Source organism: Eptesicus fuscus, chromosome 5 (assembly GCF_027574615.1).
Source record: "Eptesicus fuscus isolate TK198812 chromosome 5, DD_ASM_mEF_20220401, whole genome shotgun sequence".
Taxonomy (NCBI): domain Eukaryota; kingdom Metazoa; phylum Chordata; class Mammalia; order Chiroptera; family Vespertilionidae; genus Eptesicus; species Eptesicus fuscus.
In genome coordinates, this window is record NC_072477.1 from 36,071,161 (window position 1) to 36,090,813 (window position 19,653).

The 19,653-nt window shown below is 36.0% G+C and overlaps 1 protein-coding gene across 1 annotated transcript in view; it reads right to left on the bottom strand.

Annotated features, from left to right (window-relative positions):
* TMEM260 (transmembrane protein 260) overlaps positions 1-19,653 on the bottom strand; it is a 61,920-nt gene that overhangs the window by 10,969 nt on the left and 31,298 nt on the right. The window contains exons 6-12 of the mRNA XM_008139013.3: positions 17,518-17,697; positions 15,626-15,666; positions 12,452-12,535; positions 11,198-11,312; positions 9,822-9,991; positions 6,592-6,763; positions 2,825-2,973 (exon numbers count right to left, since the gene is read on the bottom strand). Coding sequence (XP_008137235.2) covers positions 2,825-2,973; positions 6,592-6,763; positions 9,822-9,991; positions 11,198-11,312; positions 12,452-12,535; positions 15,626-15,666; positions 17,518-17,697 — 911 coding nt within the window. The remainder of the gene's footprint in view (positions 1-2,824; positions 2,974-6,591; positions 6,764-9,821; positions 9,992-11,197; positions 11,313-12,451; positions 12,536-15,625; positions 15,667-17,517; positions 17,698-19,653) is intronic.

Sequence of the window (19,653 nt, forward strand, 5' to 3'; positions counted from 1 at the left end):
AGAGTAGGCCTTCCTTCCCCTGGCTGCCGGCACTGGCTTCCCTCTGGCACCCATGACCCAGGCTTCCCTCTGGCTGCTGGAAGGCACCTGGGACTTGGGCTTCCCTTGCAGCCCCAGCTTCGTCCAGAAGGCTGTCCAGAAGGACATCTGGTCTGATTAGCATATTACGCTTTTATTATTATAGATGACAGTTGAAAATGATCACATGTTGATATAATACATATGACAACACAATCAAAATGGGATGGTTGAAGGGATTTATGTAGGAGTAAGTTTTCTACATTCCACTTGAAGTACTAAAATATAATCCTAAACAGACTGTGAAAAGTACAGTATGTATACTGTAATCCCAAGAGCAACCACTAAAAATAATTTACCAAAAGACATGGTAAAAATCCCAATAAAGAATTTAAAATGGAATTCTAAAAAAATCAAGTTATCTAAAAGAAGGCAGGAAAGGGCAAACAGTGGAATAAAAAACAGAGGGAACAAACAGAAAGCAAATAATAAATGGAAGACATACATCTAAACATATCAATATTTATACTAAATACAAATGGTCTAAATACACCAATGAAAAGTAGATATTGTCAGAATGAATAAAACAAGATCCCACATATATTATATCTACAAGACACCACATGAAAATACTAATCAAATTAAAACCAATAAAAAATCCCAGAAAGATTTTTTTTTTTAATACAGAGAAAGGTACAAAGGCAATTCAATGAAGAAAGAATAATGTTCCCAACAAATAATATTTGGATAATTTGACATTCATATGCAAAAACACTCAGAATGTTCACCACCATGCTGTATTACAATAGCAAAAGTCTAGAAACAACAATATCCAACAATACTTGGTAAGTTATCATGAATCTATGTGAGAATACTATACAGCCCCCAAAATGATGTTAATGAAGACCACTTATTGAGTGCATGGGGGAATGCTCATAATAAGGTATTAGATAAAAAACTGACAGGAAACCCAATATTATCCCAGCTATGTAAAATATATTATGCAAGTGTATGTATGTGTGCATATAAATAAATAATTTCTGTTAAAAATAAATGGAATCCCAAAAAGCTTCCAAAAGTGTTAACATGATTGTCCTTGAAAGACAGATGATATTGATCTTCTTTATACTTGTCTGTATCATTTATAGAGTTTTCACAGGGAGCATGAGATATTTCCATAATAAGGAAAGGCCTCATCCATGCTTATAGAATAAATCCCTTCGTGACCAGGGTCCCACCATCCCTCCACACTCATCGCCTCACCTAGCCCTCTAAGCCCTGAGCTCTGATCTCACTGGGCCACCCCCGTGTCCCTGGAGCTCAGCAGGTGCTTTCCGTAACTCTGCCCATGCAATTCCCTTGAGTCAGCCTTCTCCCACCTACTTGACAAATTCCTACTTAGCCTTTAGGTCTCAAACATTCTGCACATACTAACATTATCACACTTACAGATGTTACTATAATTTATCTGTTTCATAGTTAAGATTGATCCTGCAACTGTATCGGAAAACACTGTAATAGCAGGGATCATATCCATGCAGCTATGCCTAGTACAGTTGTTCGGACACGTTGGACACCCAATATTTATTAAATAAATGTTGAACGAATGCCCCGAGGCAGAATTAATTGCTTCCTCAAGCATGCTCCCAGAACACTTGGCTTATACTGTCAGTTAAATCATCCATTCAGGAGACACATACTGAACACTTACTGGGTCTCACATTTGACAAAGCTCTGCTAGAATAGAGCTTATCCTATCATATTATGGCCAGCTGTATTTGTACCCATGTTTATATACAACTGGGCTGTGGTCTACTTAAATTTGGAACTGGTCTCATTATATTGCCAGGGCCTAATATAAGCTAGAACATGGCATATTCAATAAATGTTCAATAAATACCACACACACACACACACACACACACACACACAAACACACACACACACACACACACACCTATTTGGTGATGTTAATGGTGCTTAGAATTTTAATCCAAAATAGAACAATTAAATGCTACTGTCACAGCATGTTTATATCCATTACCTTCATATTACTTCATGAGCCACAGTAAACTCCAGGTTCTGAACACCAAAAGTATATTATTATGTTCTTAGTAAGGGATAATTTAACTTTGCAATTTACAAAGTATTTCTGAAGTCCCCTTTAGAAGAGAATAGAAATTATGAAATAAGTTTTTCTTCTTCACACTCTGGACCATCGCACGCATTTCACAGACAGGAGAAATGTTCAATACTATACTATTGGAGGAGTTATTTATTCTTGACCTTAACTTTGAATAATTTTATGTTCTCAAGTATGGAATTCACAATTCTCATGTTATCTCAGCCAATATAACTGTAGATGTTTTTCTTATTTATAAAAATGCCTTATCCTTTATAAGAAATTCTTAAGCTATTTTTATGTAGTGATTATTCCTAGAAGCCATTTCCTTTACACTTAAAAGGGAGCCATGGTGTTGATCAGGGGGAAACTATAATTGCTTGCGATTCACCTGAAATGATTTCAAGTAGGAGGCACATCTCCAATTTCTCTGAATTGTACTAAGATCTTATTTGCTATTCTTGCTAATCTGTCTTTATTTTTCCTTTACCCAGAACAATAACATTTATTTCTGCCTGGTCTCATTTATGCACAGATATTCAATTTAATTACAAAGATAATCTCACCGGTGACAGGAAAATAGGTGTAGAAAATTGGTCTTTTGGATGAAGCACAGCTGCTACATAAACAATTTTAGAACAGCTTAAGATTTTAGAAAAGCTATTATATTAAAAGAATGCTTACTGTTTATTTATTTCAAGAAAATGATAAAGATTAAATGTGACCATTCCACTGGGTAATACTCCTTCCACAGGATTCCACCGGTTCCCAGGAAAGTTGACACCTGGTAAATGCTTTGCCATCTTGGGTAAATACCACTCATAAGTCATCATCTGCCAGAAAAATAACATATGATGTCATGCATTTATTATACCTCTTTAAGAAAAATAAAATTTAGCAAGTACAAAAAAAGTTCTAAAATGTAGGTATATGCTCATCGAATATAAACATAATTGGTCTGGCCAGTGTGGCTCAGTGGTTGAGCATTGACTCATGAACCAGGAGGTCATGGATCGATTCCCAGTCAGGGCACATGACCAGGTGTCAAGCTCAATCCCCAGTAGGGGGCATGGAGGAGGCAGCTGATGGATGATTCTCATAAATGATGTTTCTATCTCTGTCCCTCTCCCTTCCTCTCTCTGAAATCAATGTAAAAAAAAAAAAAAAAACTTAAAAAAAATAAACATAATTGAAAAATACATACAAGCACAACTGAGGTATGTGTCATTGACCAGTCTTGTAATGACTTAAACCTAGGATTTCATGTCTTAAGTTATGACTCTCATGGGTAAGGTTAGCATCTAGTTTCATTTTGCTTTCATGCATTTGAGGGACTATCCAGCATGACCTTCCCCCATTCTGGAGAATGTGTACTCAACTTTCAAAACCAGCTTACATATCACTTCCTCTAGGATACCCTCCCCAATTTCCACAGCAGAATGACATGCTCCTGCAGCACTTGCACCTTCCTCTAGTATAGCTTTTAGACTATTCCTCGCTAGACTATGAACTCCTAGAGGGAAATGACTGTATCCTCTCTTCTTTGTGCTTCTGCTCCCAGCACACTGCCTGGCATAGAACAGTTCTCAAATTATGTTTGCTGAAGTTGAAATGCCTTTGATGGTCAGACTAGACAATCTAGGCAAAATAAAGATGTGCCATTACTCTGTTCTTTCATCCATTCAAAAAAAAGGTATTGTTCACCTATAATGAAGAAGCTTTAATCCCTGCCCTGGAGAAGCTTGATCATATAATAAACTAGGCTTCAAAGATAAAAACCTTTTGGCTAAATTATCTGAATTTATTAGTATCTCCAAATTAATTATATATGCTGACATTTAAAATAAATCATTAATATCAGAAAAGTCATTTTTCTTAATTCTGTAGTTAATATATACTTAGATATACTTTTATTTGTATAGATTTTCTTTTTTTTTTTTTTTAAAGAAAATACTCCTAGTCCAGCCGGCGTGACTCAGTGGCTGAAGATCGACCTATGAACCAGGAGGTAACAGTTTGATTCCTGATCAGGGCACATGCCTGGGTTGCCAGCTCAAACCCCAATAGGGGGCATGCAGGAGGCAGCTAATCCATGATTCTTTCTCATCATTGATGTTTCTATCTTTCTCTCCCTCTCCCTTCCTCTCTGAAATAAAAATTTAAAAATTTTTAACTTAAAAAATACTCTTATTTATACTTTCAAAGCTTTGTTAAAGTTTGAATATCATCGTTTGAGCAATTATGCTTATGTTTTACTTGCTTTATATAAGTCATTTAATTAAAAATGAGTAATTTTAATGTAAGTGTATATGGCAAATATTCACAAAATACTTAATTTTTTATTTATTTCAGAGAGGAAGGAAGAGGGGAGAGAGAGATAGAAACATCAATGATGAAAGAGAATCATTGATCGGCTGCCTCCTGCATGCCCCTTACTGGGGATCGAACTGGCAACCCCGGGCATGTGCCCTTGACTGGAATCAAACCTGGGACCCTTCAGTCACAGGCTGACGCTCTACCCACTGAGCCAAACCAGCTAGGGCACAAAAAACTTACTGAATTTGATTTTACTACCCAATAGTTTGTTCTTGGGATATTAACATTAATTAAATACCCACGGTATGCTATGACATTGTTTCTCATTTAATTCTCATAATAACCTTATATGTGAGAACAATTATATCTGATACTGTTGAATGCCCACTGAATAGCTAGTACCTTCTTCTTTCTCACGAACACAATCCTGACTTTGATCAGGTAACCAGGGCAGCAATATGCTTGGGTCTAGTCATTCCCCTTTGTTGGTGATAGGTTAGGAGTGGGCATATGACAATTCTGGTTAGCGTGGCCCGAATGGAGGTCCGCTCGGGGCTTCTGGGATACATGTTACTCCCAACAGAGAAAGGGGGTGGGGCAGGCCCCAGAAGAAGTCTGTGGCGTGGTTTCATGATGTGATGTTTGGAAGAGGGCATCCATCAGGTCAAGGTACCTGCAGAGAAGCTGCCCCAGAACACGGACATCACTGAATTGCTTATAGTAACTTAAAACCAACTGTCTCCAGACTACTTGTCATGTGAGATTAAAAACTCCATAGTTTAAACTATCTTAATCAGGTATTTTGCTTCTTGCAAATTCAAAAGCATTCTATGTTTATATGATGATCATTTCCATTTTATAAATAAGGAAACAGGCTCTGAGAGAAAAAAATCATTAGTTCCATGTCATATATTCAAGAAGTGATGAGGACTTGAATTTAGGTCTAATTAACATTGAAATCCATGCTTCTCAACTATAGTAGTTGCCAACTCAAACAGTATTTAAAACCATACTGTGATACCATATTATCAACAAATAACCTAGCTTTTGTCAGAAGCTAGATTGAAGATAAAATTAACCAGTGTACTAGGTATAAATGCAAACTGCTTATAAAAATGTATCATTTGTGCCCTAACTGGTTTGGGATGGAGCGTCGGGCTGCGGACTGAAAGGTCCCAGATTCGATTCCGGTCAAGGGCATGTACCTTGGTTGTCGGCACATCCCCAGTAGGGGGTGTGCAGGAGGCAGCTGATCAATGTTTCTCTCCCATTGATGTTTCTGACTCTCTATCTCTCTCCCTTCCTCTCTATAAAAAATCAATAAAATATATTTTTTTAAAAATGTATCATTTGTAAGTTTCTCTATATTTGCAAATCTGTTTATAAAGTTTTCTCCAAAAAAGTTTTAGTTATTCACTAACTCAACAAAATTTGTTAAATAAGTAATGCGTCTAATAATTTTCTCAACCAAACTAATCATAGTAATTTTTTAAGATTAAGAATTTCTCTTTTCCTATGACTGCTCTAAAAATAGATTTGTTCCCTTTTAAGTATTTATGGTTTAAATAATAAATCTTATAGTTTAAATATATTTCTTCAGTTCTAGAAGATTCAGTTCCAGGATGTTTCACAAGTCCTTTCTGACCATATATTTTGCATATAATCATTAAGTTTACAAAAAATTCTATAGCAGAATCATGGTTAATAATTTCTATTTTGAGTGAAATGTTTACTTACCTGCAGTATGACTTATTTTATATTCAACCTAATTTATTCTAATCCCTGGACCAGTGGGCAGTGTTAATTTGTATATAAAAGAACCATTTAAAAATAAATTTATAATAAAATATTCCCATGGTTTGCCATGTGAACTAGAGACCTAGGATATTATTTGAATCTAACATAAAACACATTCTTAAAATGTGTTTTAACATTCAACACTCAGTTTAAATAATGCAGAGGCAACTCATAGGACTTACACCATTATTTAAGAAATAAACAAAAAAATATGATATATATTCTAGAGTGATCACAATAACTGTACCCATACACTGTTAAAATATAGTTTTTTAAAGAAAACATGTTTTTAAATGATTACAATTACTATATTCTCAGTATATTTTCCACATACTCACTTCCTGATCCACTAATGAAATGTCTGGCCTCAGTCCCTCACAATAATGCATATAACGGAGAGAATTTCCTGGCAAATCTCCTCTGAGTAAGATAATTGCATCATGAGGCATAGAGGCTAGAAGGTTCTTTGCAAATTTATCAATCACATAGTTGGTCTTTTGGTCACAAATGCTAAACAAAAGAATAAGAAAACACATTAAAATAGCAGCATATTGCTTCAGATTTAATAAGACGGGGCTTATTTTCTACCTCATTCCTTTCCCATCACACAATCTATATTTAGTGCTTCAAAGTATTCAAATTTATATTTTCCAACAACATGCTTATATTTGAAAGTGAACTTTATCATCTGAGAAAAAAGGAACTAATTGTGCACTTGAAAAAAAATCAATATATTGTTTCACTTCTAGAATTATAATCACTTTCATAAAAAGAGAATCAGTTAGGGCTCAAGAATAAGACCTTTTCTTTTTCCTAAAATCGTATCCAATTTAACTAAAAAGAAGTTAAGGTTTCTGATTCCACCTGGAATTTAGGTAATTTCATGTTAATTCCACGTAGTGCAAAGGAATATTCAGAAATGCAAAAAGAAATCTGCCAGTTTGTAGCATAAATTGGGATGCCCTTTGTCTGACTCTTGCATGCCAGACTGACCCTTTGCACCACTTCCCTGATGTAAATATTTCTCTCTTTTCCGTGTCCAGTGCGGCTAGAGAGTGGGTCCAGTTCCTGAGTAGGGACGGCTGGGGATTGAGAAAAATAAAAGAAAGAAAAAAAGACACAGAGATAGAAGGAAAAAGCTGGGACCAGGTGGGACCGCTGCCCTCTTCTGATGGAGAGACAGTGACCCAGAGCGGATGCAGCGTGTTTATTTTATACCCCAAATACCAGGAAGTTTTCCTATTCGTTCCTGGTGCTTGGCTGGATTTACATAATAAAACCCACCCCCTGGAGAAATGCCCATGTGCCTTCCCAGGCGCTCTCTACACCTTGAGCCACAGGCTCCCTGTGTTTCTCTCTCCCTTCCAGACTAAGAAATCGTTAGAGAATGGGGCCCAAGAGAAGAGAGGGAAGGAATAGAGGGTGGAGTTGTTACTTCTTTCCAGGCATTATAGCAAAAGCAGCACAACTCCCTTCGACGATGAAGTGAACGTTCTAACTTCAAAGAAAAACTGGCATGAATTCTGAGCATTTCCCATAAAATAAGAAAAAGACTACAGGAGCAAAAGCATCAAAAAACTGAGCAAGCAATGTCCTTCCGAGTCTCCTCAGGTCTATTGCATTTAATGATACTGAGAAACACAGCCGAAACTTGAATTGGCAGGCTAGTATCACAAAGCAAATAAGCCTTACCAGAAACAAAATATTATCCTTGCCTTTGTAACTGATGCAACCCTTTCCTCCTATGATCCCCTACTTTGCAGGATGATGCTTCACATTTACCACCCAGCAGTGTTGCTATCTATTCCATTCACCTAGGGCAAATAAAATAATCAAAACAAAATAAAACCACCCAGCCTGTGCCGACATCCCTGGTGTTGAACCTGGATTGCCAAAGACCCGAGCCAGAAGACTGGGATAAAAGCAAGGTTGGGTAAACACACACTGCGGGCTTGGCAAGCCCTTTTGAGCTAGCTATGGCGTTGGGTCTGGAATTCCACCAGGTGTCCTGGTGATGCAGCCTTCCTAACACTGGCTCTACCCAGGTATTATAAAGAACATCGGTTTTTAAAGTTAAGTTGACAGAAGAAATTTAACCTGTAAAATACCAATCAAATCTTATTATAAAAAAACTCCCATGGACTCTTCCACTTCTGTAATGTTTACTCAATACTGCTGGAAATAAATGAACTATCACCTAAAACTTGGACATCTTTCAAGTTAGACTGAGATTTTCATTAGAATGATTATTTAAAAGATTTTGAAAAATACATATAATACTAATAATGCCTAAGGGTTAAAGAAGCTTTTAGACCAAGCATATCAAACTCAAAGGCTAACACGGGCCAAATAAGCAAGGTTTAAGTTTATGTGGGCCGCAAAAAAACAAAAGCTTCAATTGTCATAGAAACGTAGGTTTATTTCGATAGAGACATGCTGAATACAAAGGGCTGAAATAAATGAGTAATCGTTAACATAAAATAACAGAACATTTTAATAAAAATTAATATTTTTCTTGAACATTAAGTTACCAGACACTGAATAACTGCACAAATTAATAAGCATAATGCAAATAAACCTATTTTTCTTGTTCTCTGAGAGCGAAATATTTCCTGTTGTGCACACCAAACAAGTCAGTCCAAGACTAATGATGTGGCAATCGGCTGCTAAAATATTCACTGCTAGTACTAGTGGAGAGAAATGGTGCGCCTGCGTGTAAGGCGCATAAGGGAAATGAATGCAACACGATTATAGTAATCAGTCATTAGCGAACGCTGTAGTTCGTTATTAATAATTATGTATAACAGGATATTGTAAAAATTAAGTTATGAAGTTTTTATTGAAACGTTTCTTACATACTGTCATATTGGCTGGGCTGCAAAAATATTCATTGTGGACAAAAATATTCATTGTGGGCCACATGCGGCCCATGGGCCGTGAGTTTGACATGCTTGTTTTAGACCTTTATTTTAAAACTAGAGTCGCGATGCACAAAAATCGTGCAAGAGTAGGCCTTCCTTCCCCCGGCTGCTGGCACCAGCTTCCCTCTGGCACCCAGAACCTGGGCTTCCCTCGCAGCCCTGGCTTCGTCCGGAAGGTCGTCAGGTCTAATTAGCATATTACGCTTTTATTATTATAGATAATTAATATTCACTTCTACAGTATGAACTAGGTAAGGGCCAGGTACTACTCAAAAGATAAAGTCTTTGAAGCCTAGTGTGAATTATTTTAGGGCATACGACAATGCCCAACTATCTTTACTCTCTATCTAAGTGGTCTTTTACATCATGGAATTTTACACAACTGCAGACTCTACTAACTTTCCCTAGAGTTCCTTAGAGGAAAATACACAAATGGTTTACATGCACCACCCTGTTTGCAATGCCCTGAACTACATATCACTCATGCTGAGATTCTGGTTCAAAAGTTTAAGGACCATGGCTTTCAGACCAAGCTGTCTCACTCTGAAAAATGGTGGAAGGCGAAGATGAAATAAAGTTCTTGAATCTAAATAATCCAAACATCTCTGGCTTGAGTGCTATCTGTTATAAAAATAACTACTTCCTACCTGTAATTAGAATATATTTGGTAAATTACAAAAAGAGCTGCTGAAAGCCACTCCAGATACTGAAGGCCTTTGGTGTTCAGCAATCGGTTACTCTCAGAAACCAGCGTGGCCAGCCCGAGGCCGGCGAGGACGGCCACCACAGCGTTGCTCTGCATCCAGAATCGCTCCACCTGCGAAGAGGCACGCAAGGTGACTGATCTGCAATCCATCTGGTACTTACGTATCTTACAAATATATTGCTTATACCTAATTGCGTATGCCTGCTGTCATTCAGCTCTTGCTTACTGACTTCCCCAATCCAACTCCAAGTTACTTTAGTTTTCAATTTTCAAACATTCCTTCCTCCCAGTTTGACATGTGAAGCTCCCTTTTGGGACCCACACATTCTTTTTGATACTATGGACTTGGCGTTGAACTCCTGCAATATGGAAAGTGGAGGAGGTGGAGAAAGGCGTTTGCCTCACTCCTGACGTTCCCTTCCATGTGCAGAAGTGCCGTTAGTTTAACACTCGCTGCCCTCTCACTTATTTCTTCCTGCAGGACCGTATGGACTGAGCTGACTGGGCAATTTGGGAGCTGGGACTGGACCTGCATTGCCCAGTGGCAGACTCTGTCCCTGTGGCACCAGTGGGGCAGTGGGGTGGAGTGGGGTGCAGAAGGCCTGGCCAATGCAGCACAACCTGTGACTAGTGGGTAGGTCTGCCTACCACTATTGTGGATGCAGAATGAGGAAGCCCCCTCGCTCACAGACATAAACCACATTCTCCAACATGAGCATTATCAGTGATAAAGGTGATTCTACTGCTTGTTATCTTGTTTCTCAACTGATTCTGAACTCAGGTGATTAAATAGGATACTATCTGCTGGGGCCACTTGAACACACAAACAATTGTTTCAGCTGTTAAGAAAGAGTTGTCTACATTTACAGAGTTTCTACTACGGAGAATCTCAGAAATGACAGCCAGGGAAAAACAGAAATGTGGTTGCTCTTTTGCATAGGCCTGGACAGGTGAGATAAGAAATAATAAACTGTGTTGATAAGAGCCCCCAATTACAACCCATATTTCTTTGCTATTTAGAAAAAATCCAGGAGAAATATAGTAGTACCAATATCTATTACACACATAAAATGCCTAACTTAAATCTACCTTGCATTTATTTTTCTATTTAACTATTGTGTTAACTAAACAATGCATTTTCCCTAAAAAGAGGCCTTTGCCTTACTAGTTCAATAATTTAACTTTTGATTTATAATAATGCACATATAATTTTAACTATTTCTGAGATAATCTGCTTTTCTACAAGATTCATGAGAGACAAACTGATATATTCTTCACAAACTTCCTGGTCAAAAGATATATCTAAATAAAACTTACCACACCCATGAAAAGTGGTTTTGAAATATCTAAATTTGCCCTCCAAGCAAAGAACAATGAATAAATGCAAAACATTCCAGTAAAAAGCCACACTAATGATGGGTTCTGTCTGTCCCTATAAAAAATCAAAATAGGTCCAAAATTATTGGTGTACATGAATACCAATACTACTATTACATAGTTTTAAACTATAGGAAATATTTGGAACTCTAAAACTTTCCAGTTTTAAGTAGAACTAAAGAAGGATCTCAGTGTTTCAAATCTGAATTGGAATAGATAACCAAAACATAGTCATAAAATACACTGTCTCTATATTCTAGACAGCTAGGAAATATGCAGCAAAAGATACAAAGTTAAAATTTGCAGGAGAAATACAAATTATTAATCTTGTTAAATTAAAATGTAATTAACAAATGCAAAACAAAAGGATAATTTCATGCACCAAAATAATAAAATGACAAATCTCAATAGTATTGGCGAGAATGCGGTTGCATGAGAATGTATATTGGTACAGTCTTTAAGAAAAGTTAATTTGATAATATATATCAAGAACCTTAAAAATATTCACATTTTGACCCTGTAATTTGACATGTATAAATAAATCTTTAAGCAATAACCAGAAATGTGGATAGAGATTAATCTCTAAAAATGCTTTGGTATCACTTATAATAGTGGAAAAACTGGAAACTATCTGAAGATCCTCAAATAGGAGAATATTTAATTATACAGGCATTTAAATGATTTTAAATATTCTTATGGTATAGGGAAATGCTCACAATAAATGTTAGGTATTAAGGAAACAAAACTATAAATGTATATAGTACATATACATTTAAATAAAAATGTATTTGACGGGTTAGAAATTAATGAAGGTTAATAGTTCTATTTTTTTAGGTTTTTATTTTTAATCATTGGAGGTTACTTTTATTTTTAGAGGAATTCAAATAGTTGTTTGCTTCTTTTGTAATGCAATAATAATTGGCTATGGGTAGAGTAAGGGATCAAACCAAAGTTTAAGACATTAAATGACTCGCCTAGTTAGATTGTAATACACTGCTCAATCTTTCAAAATCACTAATTTATAATCAGAACAAAAACTATGAAAAAATAATACATATTTGCCTTCATAGAAGTGGTTAGAGCAATTTATTTGAAATATAAAATACTAGTGGTCATGTTCTACAATAATATATTAAAAATATTAATTTAATTAATAAACATGGGAAAAATAACAGGAAAAATTATATTACTCACCTTCTTACTAAACACATATTAGCCCAAACTGCAAGGGCTTGGATGTTGAATGAGAGTTCAGTCCTCATGTTTGTTACTTGAGAACTGTAAAAGACGATCAAACTTATTGTTGACAGAAAACAAATTTGGTTAATTCCAAATAAAACATTCTCTGTAAAATACATCAGGTTATGTACTGAATAATTTTAAGGGATGAAGTCAGATTGAAAATTATTTTTTTTCTTTCAAATTCGGGGGAAAAGTACTTCAAGAAAGAGTTAAACAGTTCTAAGATATTTTCCAATTGTAACATCTGGTTATCAATTTATATTATTTGGGATAGCATCAGAACAAATAATTTTTCAGTGTTTGTGATACTAGTATACTGTATTGATATTGTAAAAACAATTTGTATTCCTAATTGGCTTGATAAGAAGTCATCTGAAATGGGTTTCTGAACTTATTCCTGGCCTCTAGTGATTAGCATTAAAAACAAAATTAATTCAAAGCATTTTTTGAAGGTCCAATCATGAATTTAAAAAAGGACAAGAGAAATGATCTCCAACCATTCATTTCTGGGTTACCTTTTTCCTTAAAAAGGTTTCCTTGTTTTCTATATTATTTGGTTCAAAAAATGTTCAAGGAATCTCTGAGAAATGCATCATTTTTCCTTATAATTATACTAAATTTTTCCATTGGCTTCATAAACTAATTAACAAGCATTTTCCAAGTGGCATCTGAGCTCTAGCAGTCTCCATTTTTTGAAAAAGAAATGATTCTATATACCATCTCAAAGAACTTTCTTCTCCCTACTGGCAATTTTACTGGAGAAAATGTGATGCCATAATTATGGAAACCACACAATGTGTATTTTACTAATGGAGACTCATCAACTATGGGAAGATATCCTTACTCATTTTCAAATACACTTGAAAAATTGATTCCAGCATGAGGCCCATTTCAAGCCATTCTTCAAAAGGAACGAAGTCAGCCTCAAAATTAATTCTTGGAGATCTGTTGCTTAAATGTAAGCTCTAAAACATGGTCACTGCCTAGGGTTAGATTCAATAATTTCCTTGTACAGGATTGCAATTTAGAGATATGCGTGGGGAAAGAATTTAATTTGCTCGACTGGCAAAGGGTTGATGATTAGGTTCCATCATTTTGAAGGATTTTCTAGTAAGTTAATTATGAGTTCCCTTTTTCAACACTCTTGTCCACCTGAAACAATTAAACACTAGAAATTCTCTTAATCAGAGAGTATAAGGATTATGCCTCCATTTTTACATTATAATCTTGTCCGAACAAATAGTGTAAGTGGTCATCACTTTTGTCAGGTCTTTTTTCTGGGTGTACAGCCAAACTGCCGTTATTTCAATGTAAAGGGGGCCTATAACTACCTAATAGATGACTTTTATGTGCTACTTATGAAAGTTAGATGTCTAGTCTAGGGCTGCTCTTGAGAGTTTTTTGGAGTTCATGTGGGATTTGTTAAAGCAAATACACCAGTAATCCTGAGTGTGACAGCAACCCCGACAGGTAGGTAAAAAAAGAGCAGGCAGTGAGTCTGTGACGCGGAGCAAAGAAGGAGAAAGTAAAAGCCCTTAGACACTGGCAAAGCTGTCTTTATCTTTAAAAGGGAAGCTGAGCTTCTTTGCTGTCTCCCCAGCAAAACAGGAAAGTGGGCTGAAAAGTCTTAGACATAAACAGAAATATTTAAAATCAGCTGTGAGAACCATCAAAGGTTATATACAAATAATTGGTGGCAGGAAAATGTTTTCAAAGTAGAGTACCAAATGAAAAACAGGAGGCTAATAAATCAGTATGTACAGAGGTGAGCAAAAGTAGGTTTATAGTTATTAGTATGCAAAAGTTTATTCTTGTATTATTATTTTTCCATATAAAAAACTATAAGCATACTTTTGCCTATCCCTGTATATTATGAGCCCATTAAAAAAACAAACATATTAAAAATATTGGAAAAATAGATAAAAACATTAATGGATTAATAATAGTGGTTACCTCTACATGCTGGAATTATAGTAATTTGCATTTTCGTATTTTTGCTTAACTGTATTTTCTGAACTCTTCATAATAATTTTGTGTCCTTTTTTAAAAAAGAAAAGAAGGATGAAAGAAAAACAAGCTAGCAAGTAAGAGAAATTCTGAGAAACTATGAACTGATTTCTATATAGAGTTGAAATATTCTCCTGACAATTTATATAAAAAATTTTAAGTTGATTTTTAGAGAGAGGAAGGGGGGAGAGAGAAAGAGAGAGCGAGAAACATCGATGTAAGAGAGAAACATTGATCAGTTGCCTCCCCCATGTGCCCTGACCAGGGATCAAACCTACAACCTAGGTATGTTCCCTGATCCAGAATTGAACCCCCCACCTTTTGGGGTATGGGATGATGCTCCAACGAAGTAAGCCACACTGGCCATAACCTCCCCATATTTTTTAAATGGTTTTCAAATTAATAATTAGAATCCAAAATTAATAATTACAGATAACTTGAGTGTTATTGAAAACCATTCTTCCCTAATTTCATATTGAAAATATTAAAAAAATATTACAGGATTGGTATGGGTATTTTCCAAGTTGTCTTAATTTGTGTAGGTTTTAAAGCAAACATTAATCCATTTTTTCAAAAAAAAGCTAATAGATAAAATATATTTGCTTGAGCTGGCTTTAATAAGGTTGAATGTTAAAAAATGTATCTCAGAAAAAGAGCTTAAGGACAGTCTAGAGAGGAAAAGTCTTAAGAGACATTAGATATACTAAGCTCCAAAGAATTAAAATGCATAGCTCACTTCAAGATAACAAGAAAATAATTGTTCACGTTGATAAATACTATGTTATAAAATGTCTGTGGGAGAAAGAAGATAGTAAAATCAGAACAAAGCATGAACTTTTAATAAAGGAACACTACATTCGAAGCATTTAGTTTTATAGGTTTTATGTAGTCTCCTAATAGCCGCATTCATTGTTGGATTTATTGCTCATTTTCAGTTTTCTCTTATTGAAGGAGATGGTAGAATACTTGACAATGTGCAAAACAACTGCCAACTATGTGGGTGAAAACTACTCACAGACACACCACTTCACAAAGAGAGAAACTCAGAAGTCCCTCAAACCATTCAAAGGAACAAATAGAGAATTCATTTTAAAATAGTTCCAAATATTTCATACTCACAGTAAAATTTCAGACATACTGGATCCTATTTCAGATTTAGCCTAAACATAAATGAGAAAAGTTTATTTGCACAAGCGTTAAGCTAAAACTCTGCTAAGCTATCGTATTTAACTATCTCCATTTAAAAGATACATGCTTTAAATATACAATGCAACATTTCTCTTCATTCCAAGTCTTTACTTCAGAGCCTTACTGAATTTTTAAAGCAAAGTCAGTGAAACTAAACATGAACATCGTTTAGGAAGAATTTCAGAAATAATAATTGGCTAAAAATCAGTCAAACTATTCCAGCAGAAATGTCTAGCACATTAATGAATTAACAGTCTTTACACTTAGAATCTCTTTAAGCTCTTTTTTGGGGCACTTTGATTAGAGCTCATTATCACCTGTTAGTCTATAATTTCACAATTGTGTGTGAATTATACAAATTTCAAATCTGGAATGGTCCTCAAACAATATTTTAATGGAATGACCAATATAAGTAAACCAGAAGTGTCAAATTCTCAAGTCAAAAAATAATAATTATGCTTTTATTAAACTATTTTATTATTAAATATCTCTAACTTACAAACAACATATCAATATATATAAAAGCTAAAGGGACCAACTGACCAGTGGACTGGTTGCTATGATGCGTGCTGACCACCAGGGGGCAGATGCTCAACACAGGAGTTGCCCCCCCCTCCCCCCCGCCTTATCAGTGCGCTCCCACAACCAACCTCCCACGGTTCCTCCCCCCACGCCCTGGCGCGCCCCCCCCCTCCTGCCCCTGTCAGCCAGCCCCTATCATCCCCGATCGGGACTGGGAGAGATGGCCCCAATTGCCAGCCAGGCCGAGGGACCCTACCCATGCACCAATTCGTAAAAAAGTCGTGCACCGGGTCTCTAGTATAATGTATATTTAAGTGATAGTTTAAAACAAATCTATAGATCCACCATTCACTTAAGAAACAGAACTGCATGAGTACATAAGGTATCTCACACAGCCTGGCCTTCCTCATCTCCCATAAACTTTCTAAAATATGTAGGTTTACTACTTTTGTATGTATCCTTGAGAAATAGATTGTTTAATTTTTGCATGGCTTAGAATTTTGTATAAATGGTATGATATAATATGTACTCTTTTGAGATTTGCCTTCTTAAGTAAGAAACAAAAAAGCACAAACAGTGAAAAGTCTGATACAACTGTCTATATTAAAATAAAAACCCATCTGTTTATACTTTAGTGTTTTCCCCTAATACGTTTTAAGAAAAACAAGCCCTTTTGAACTTCTTTAGGACATAGTAAATTTTACACACTTAGTGAAATTATATTTTATAAAGCCTTTACACATAGGCATTACACTAAATACTAACATGAACACTATTCATCAAATATATAAAAAGAAAGTTTTGGTCAAAGTAAATTAAAAATTTCGAGTTTTCTTTTTCCTTCAATCTTTTCCAGATATTTTAAATCACAGATCAAGAGCCCAAAGTGACTCCCAGCACTACGGAAATGCTTCCAAGTGCTGGCGGCAGAGCCTTTTGAATGCCTGTTACCCTAAAATACATTCAGGATATATAACGGTACAACGTCAGGTTAAGGGATTCCATTTTTTTTCTTACATATGTTAAAGGTCACATTTCAATGGGCAAGTTTGTTCCATAAATAACTGAAATAAAAATTCTACATACTGTCTGGGGGGTGAGGGCATATATGTGAGTGAGGTGGGGGGGCAATGGTAAGATATGTACACATATAATACCTTAATAAAAAAAATTAAAAAAAAATTCTACATACTGCCACTGACAAACATTGTTTGTTTTTTTTCTTTTTTTCAATCGAGGTCCAGGCAGAACACGGGAGTTTTGCCACTTATTCCTTATAAGAGCTTTAAATATAAATTTACCAGATTGAAGGTTCCATATTCTTCCCGGAGAAAATGAGTCAAAAACCCCAGCACCGTTGTCTGGTCTCCCCAGGTCCAGCGGGCTTGGTTGAGGTAGGATGAGATAGGAAGATAGACGTAGGGCAGCAAACCGGCAGAGAAACACAGGCTCAACTTCACCACGGAGCCCCAGGAGAGTTCCTGCAGCAGAGCACAGTGTGTTGTATGACAATGTTTACCCTGGTAGATTTGTCCTGGAACTTCAAGAACACATCAAGGAAAACATCAACTATGTTTACTCAGCTCTGATCTCTCAATTTATATGAAGTCACCACAGAATACTATGTTAAACCTTCTGATTACCAGGGATTACTAGAAAATTGCATCAGCCTGAACTTCTTTGCATGGCAGGTGAAATCTGAGTGAAGCAAATAATATCAGCGAAGACTCGTGAGTACCATTTTTATTGCATCTTTTAAAATTAAAACCATGTCATGACATGCAGCATTGCAGAGATAACCCAACTGGAAGGGATTAGGTTGTTCAGTTGATTTTGAATATGCCCCCAAATATTGTCCTAATACAAACTCATGTCATCACCTTCATCAGGGGTGGACTTTAGCTATACACTCTATTATGACTATACATTATAATATGAAACTTTCTACAAGAATTTGGGTCATATCATGGAAATATGTGGCACAAATGAAACTAGCTTTTAAATAACCTCCCAGCTCAGCCAAATGCTCTTTCTCCTCAATTTACATACAGACTGAAGTACTAAAGGAAATGTGTTGTTCTATATAACAAGGTTGCCTCTATAGAGAATATATTTCTCATTTGCACACCTCTAAAATGAAGGATAATAGTGACAAAGTCTTATATAGATTAAGTCCAAAAGAATTCTGGTGTATTACTACAAAGATTCAAATAGTGGTTGCTTTAGTAATTGGGAAAGGGGGTCTCTTACAAATATCATCATTGGAAACTGCCCATTTTTTCTTTACAAAAAAGGGAAATGTTATATGTGATAATGGATAGAAGAATCAAGATTCACATTCACCAGACGTACAACAAGTAGCTGACATATTAATATTTTCAAATAAACATTTTTAACTGATTATGGAGTGTTTTTATTATAGTACTGATTTCATTTGCTATTCCTAAAGGGGTAATGAGATACATAAAAAATGACAGCATGAAAAGAGTGTAAGAAATAACTAACTGAACAACGTGCCTTTGCTATTCTTAAAAGTAGTCTTAAAGAAAGTAAATGCTTGCATTTTGGCAGTTTCTGCATATTACAGAATAGCAAGATGCAACTGCTGCAGAATTTTCCTTTTGTGCAGGAAAGAAACAGGAGACAGTTACATGAAAGCTACCCACAGGGCCCAGGAGAGTGGTTCCATGTCCTAGCTGCGCATACACTAGAATCACCTGGAGAGCTTTTAAAAAATATCAGTGTCTAAGCCTCACCCTGTATGTATATATATACACACACAAAAATATATATATACACACACACAGATACATACATTAATATACAGGGTGTCCCAAAAAATGTATATACACTTTAACAGCTGATAGCTCAATTCTGAAAATGAAATGTATTTTAATAAACACTGTTTTATAATTATTCAGTGTGTATGCATTTTTGGGACACCCTATAAGTACACACATACAAACACACACTTACTCTTTCAAAGCTTCTCAGATCATTCAAGTGAGCAGCCAGAATTGCAACCAAGTGACTCAGGACTTCTTCCTCTGCCTCAAATCCAACTACCCTGTCACTCCACTGGTAGACCTTATTTTCTAGCCTCTGTTATTTAAATGATGGAAATGGCAGGTCCTTTGAAGAGTCATTCTTCCCAAAATGTCATCCTTCGTGAGTATCTGGCCTCAGTACAGGGCCAAGAGGCTCTCAAACCAGCCTCCTAACTTGTCAGCTCTGAGTCCTGCATGTTTTACACAAAGCATGGCTTCCCCTCTCAATCATCTAACACCTGGTTGTCAGGTTCTTGCCACAGGACGCACCTCTCAGACTTCTCAATGTACCTTCTCGGAGGTCAGAAACCTGGCTAAGAGTGACACCATAAAGTAGGTAACATAGATCATTCCTGACTTCAGTCTCCTCACAAAGAGACCAACCAGCAG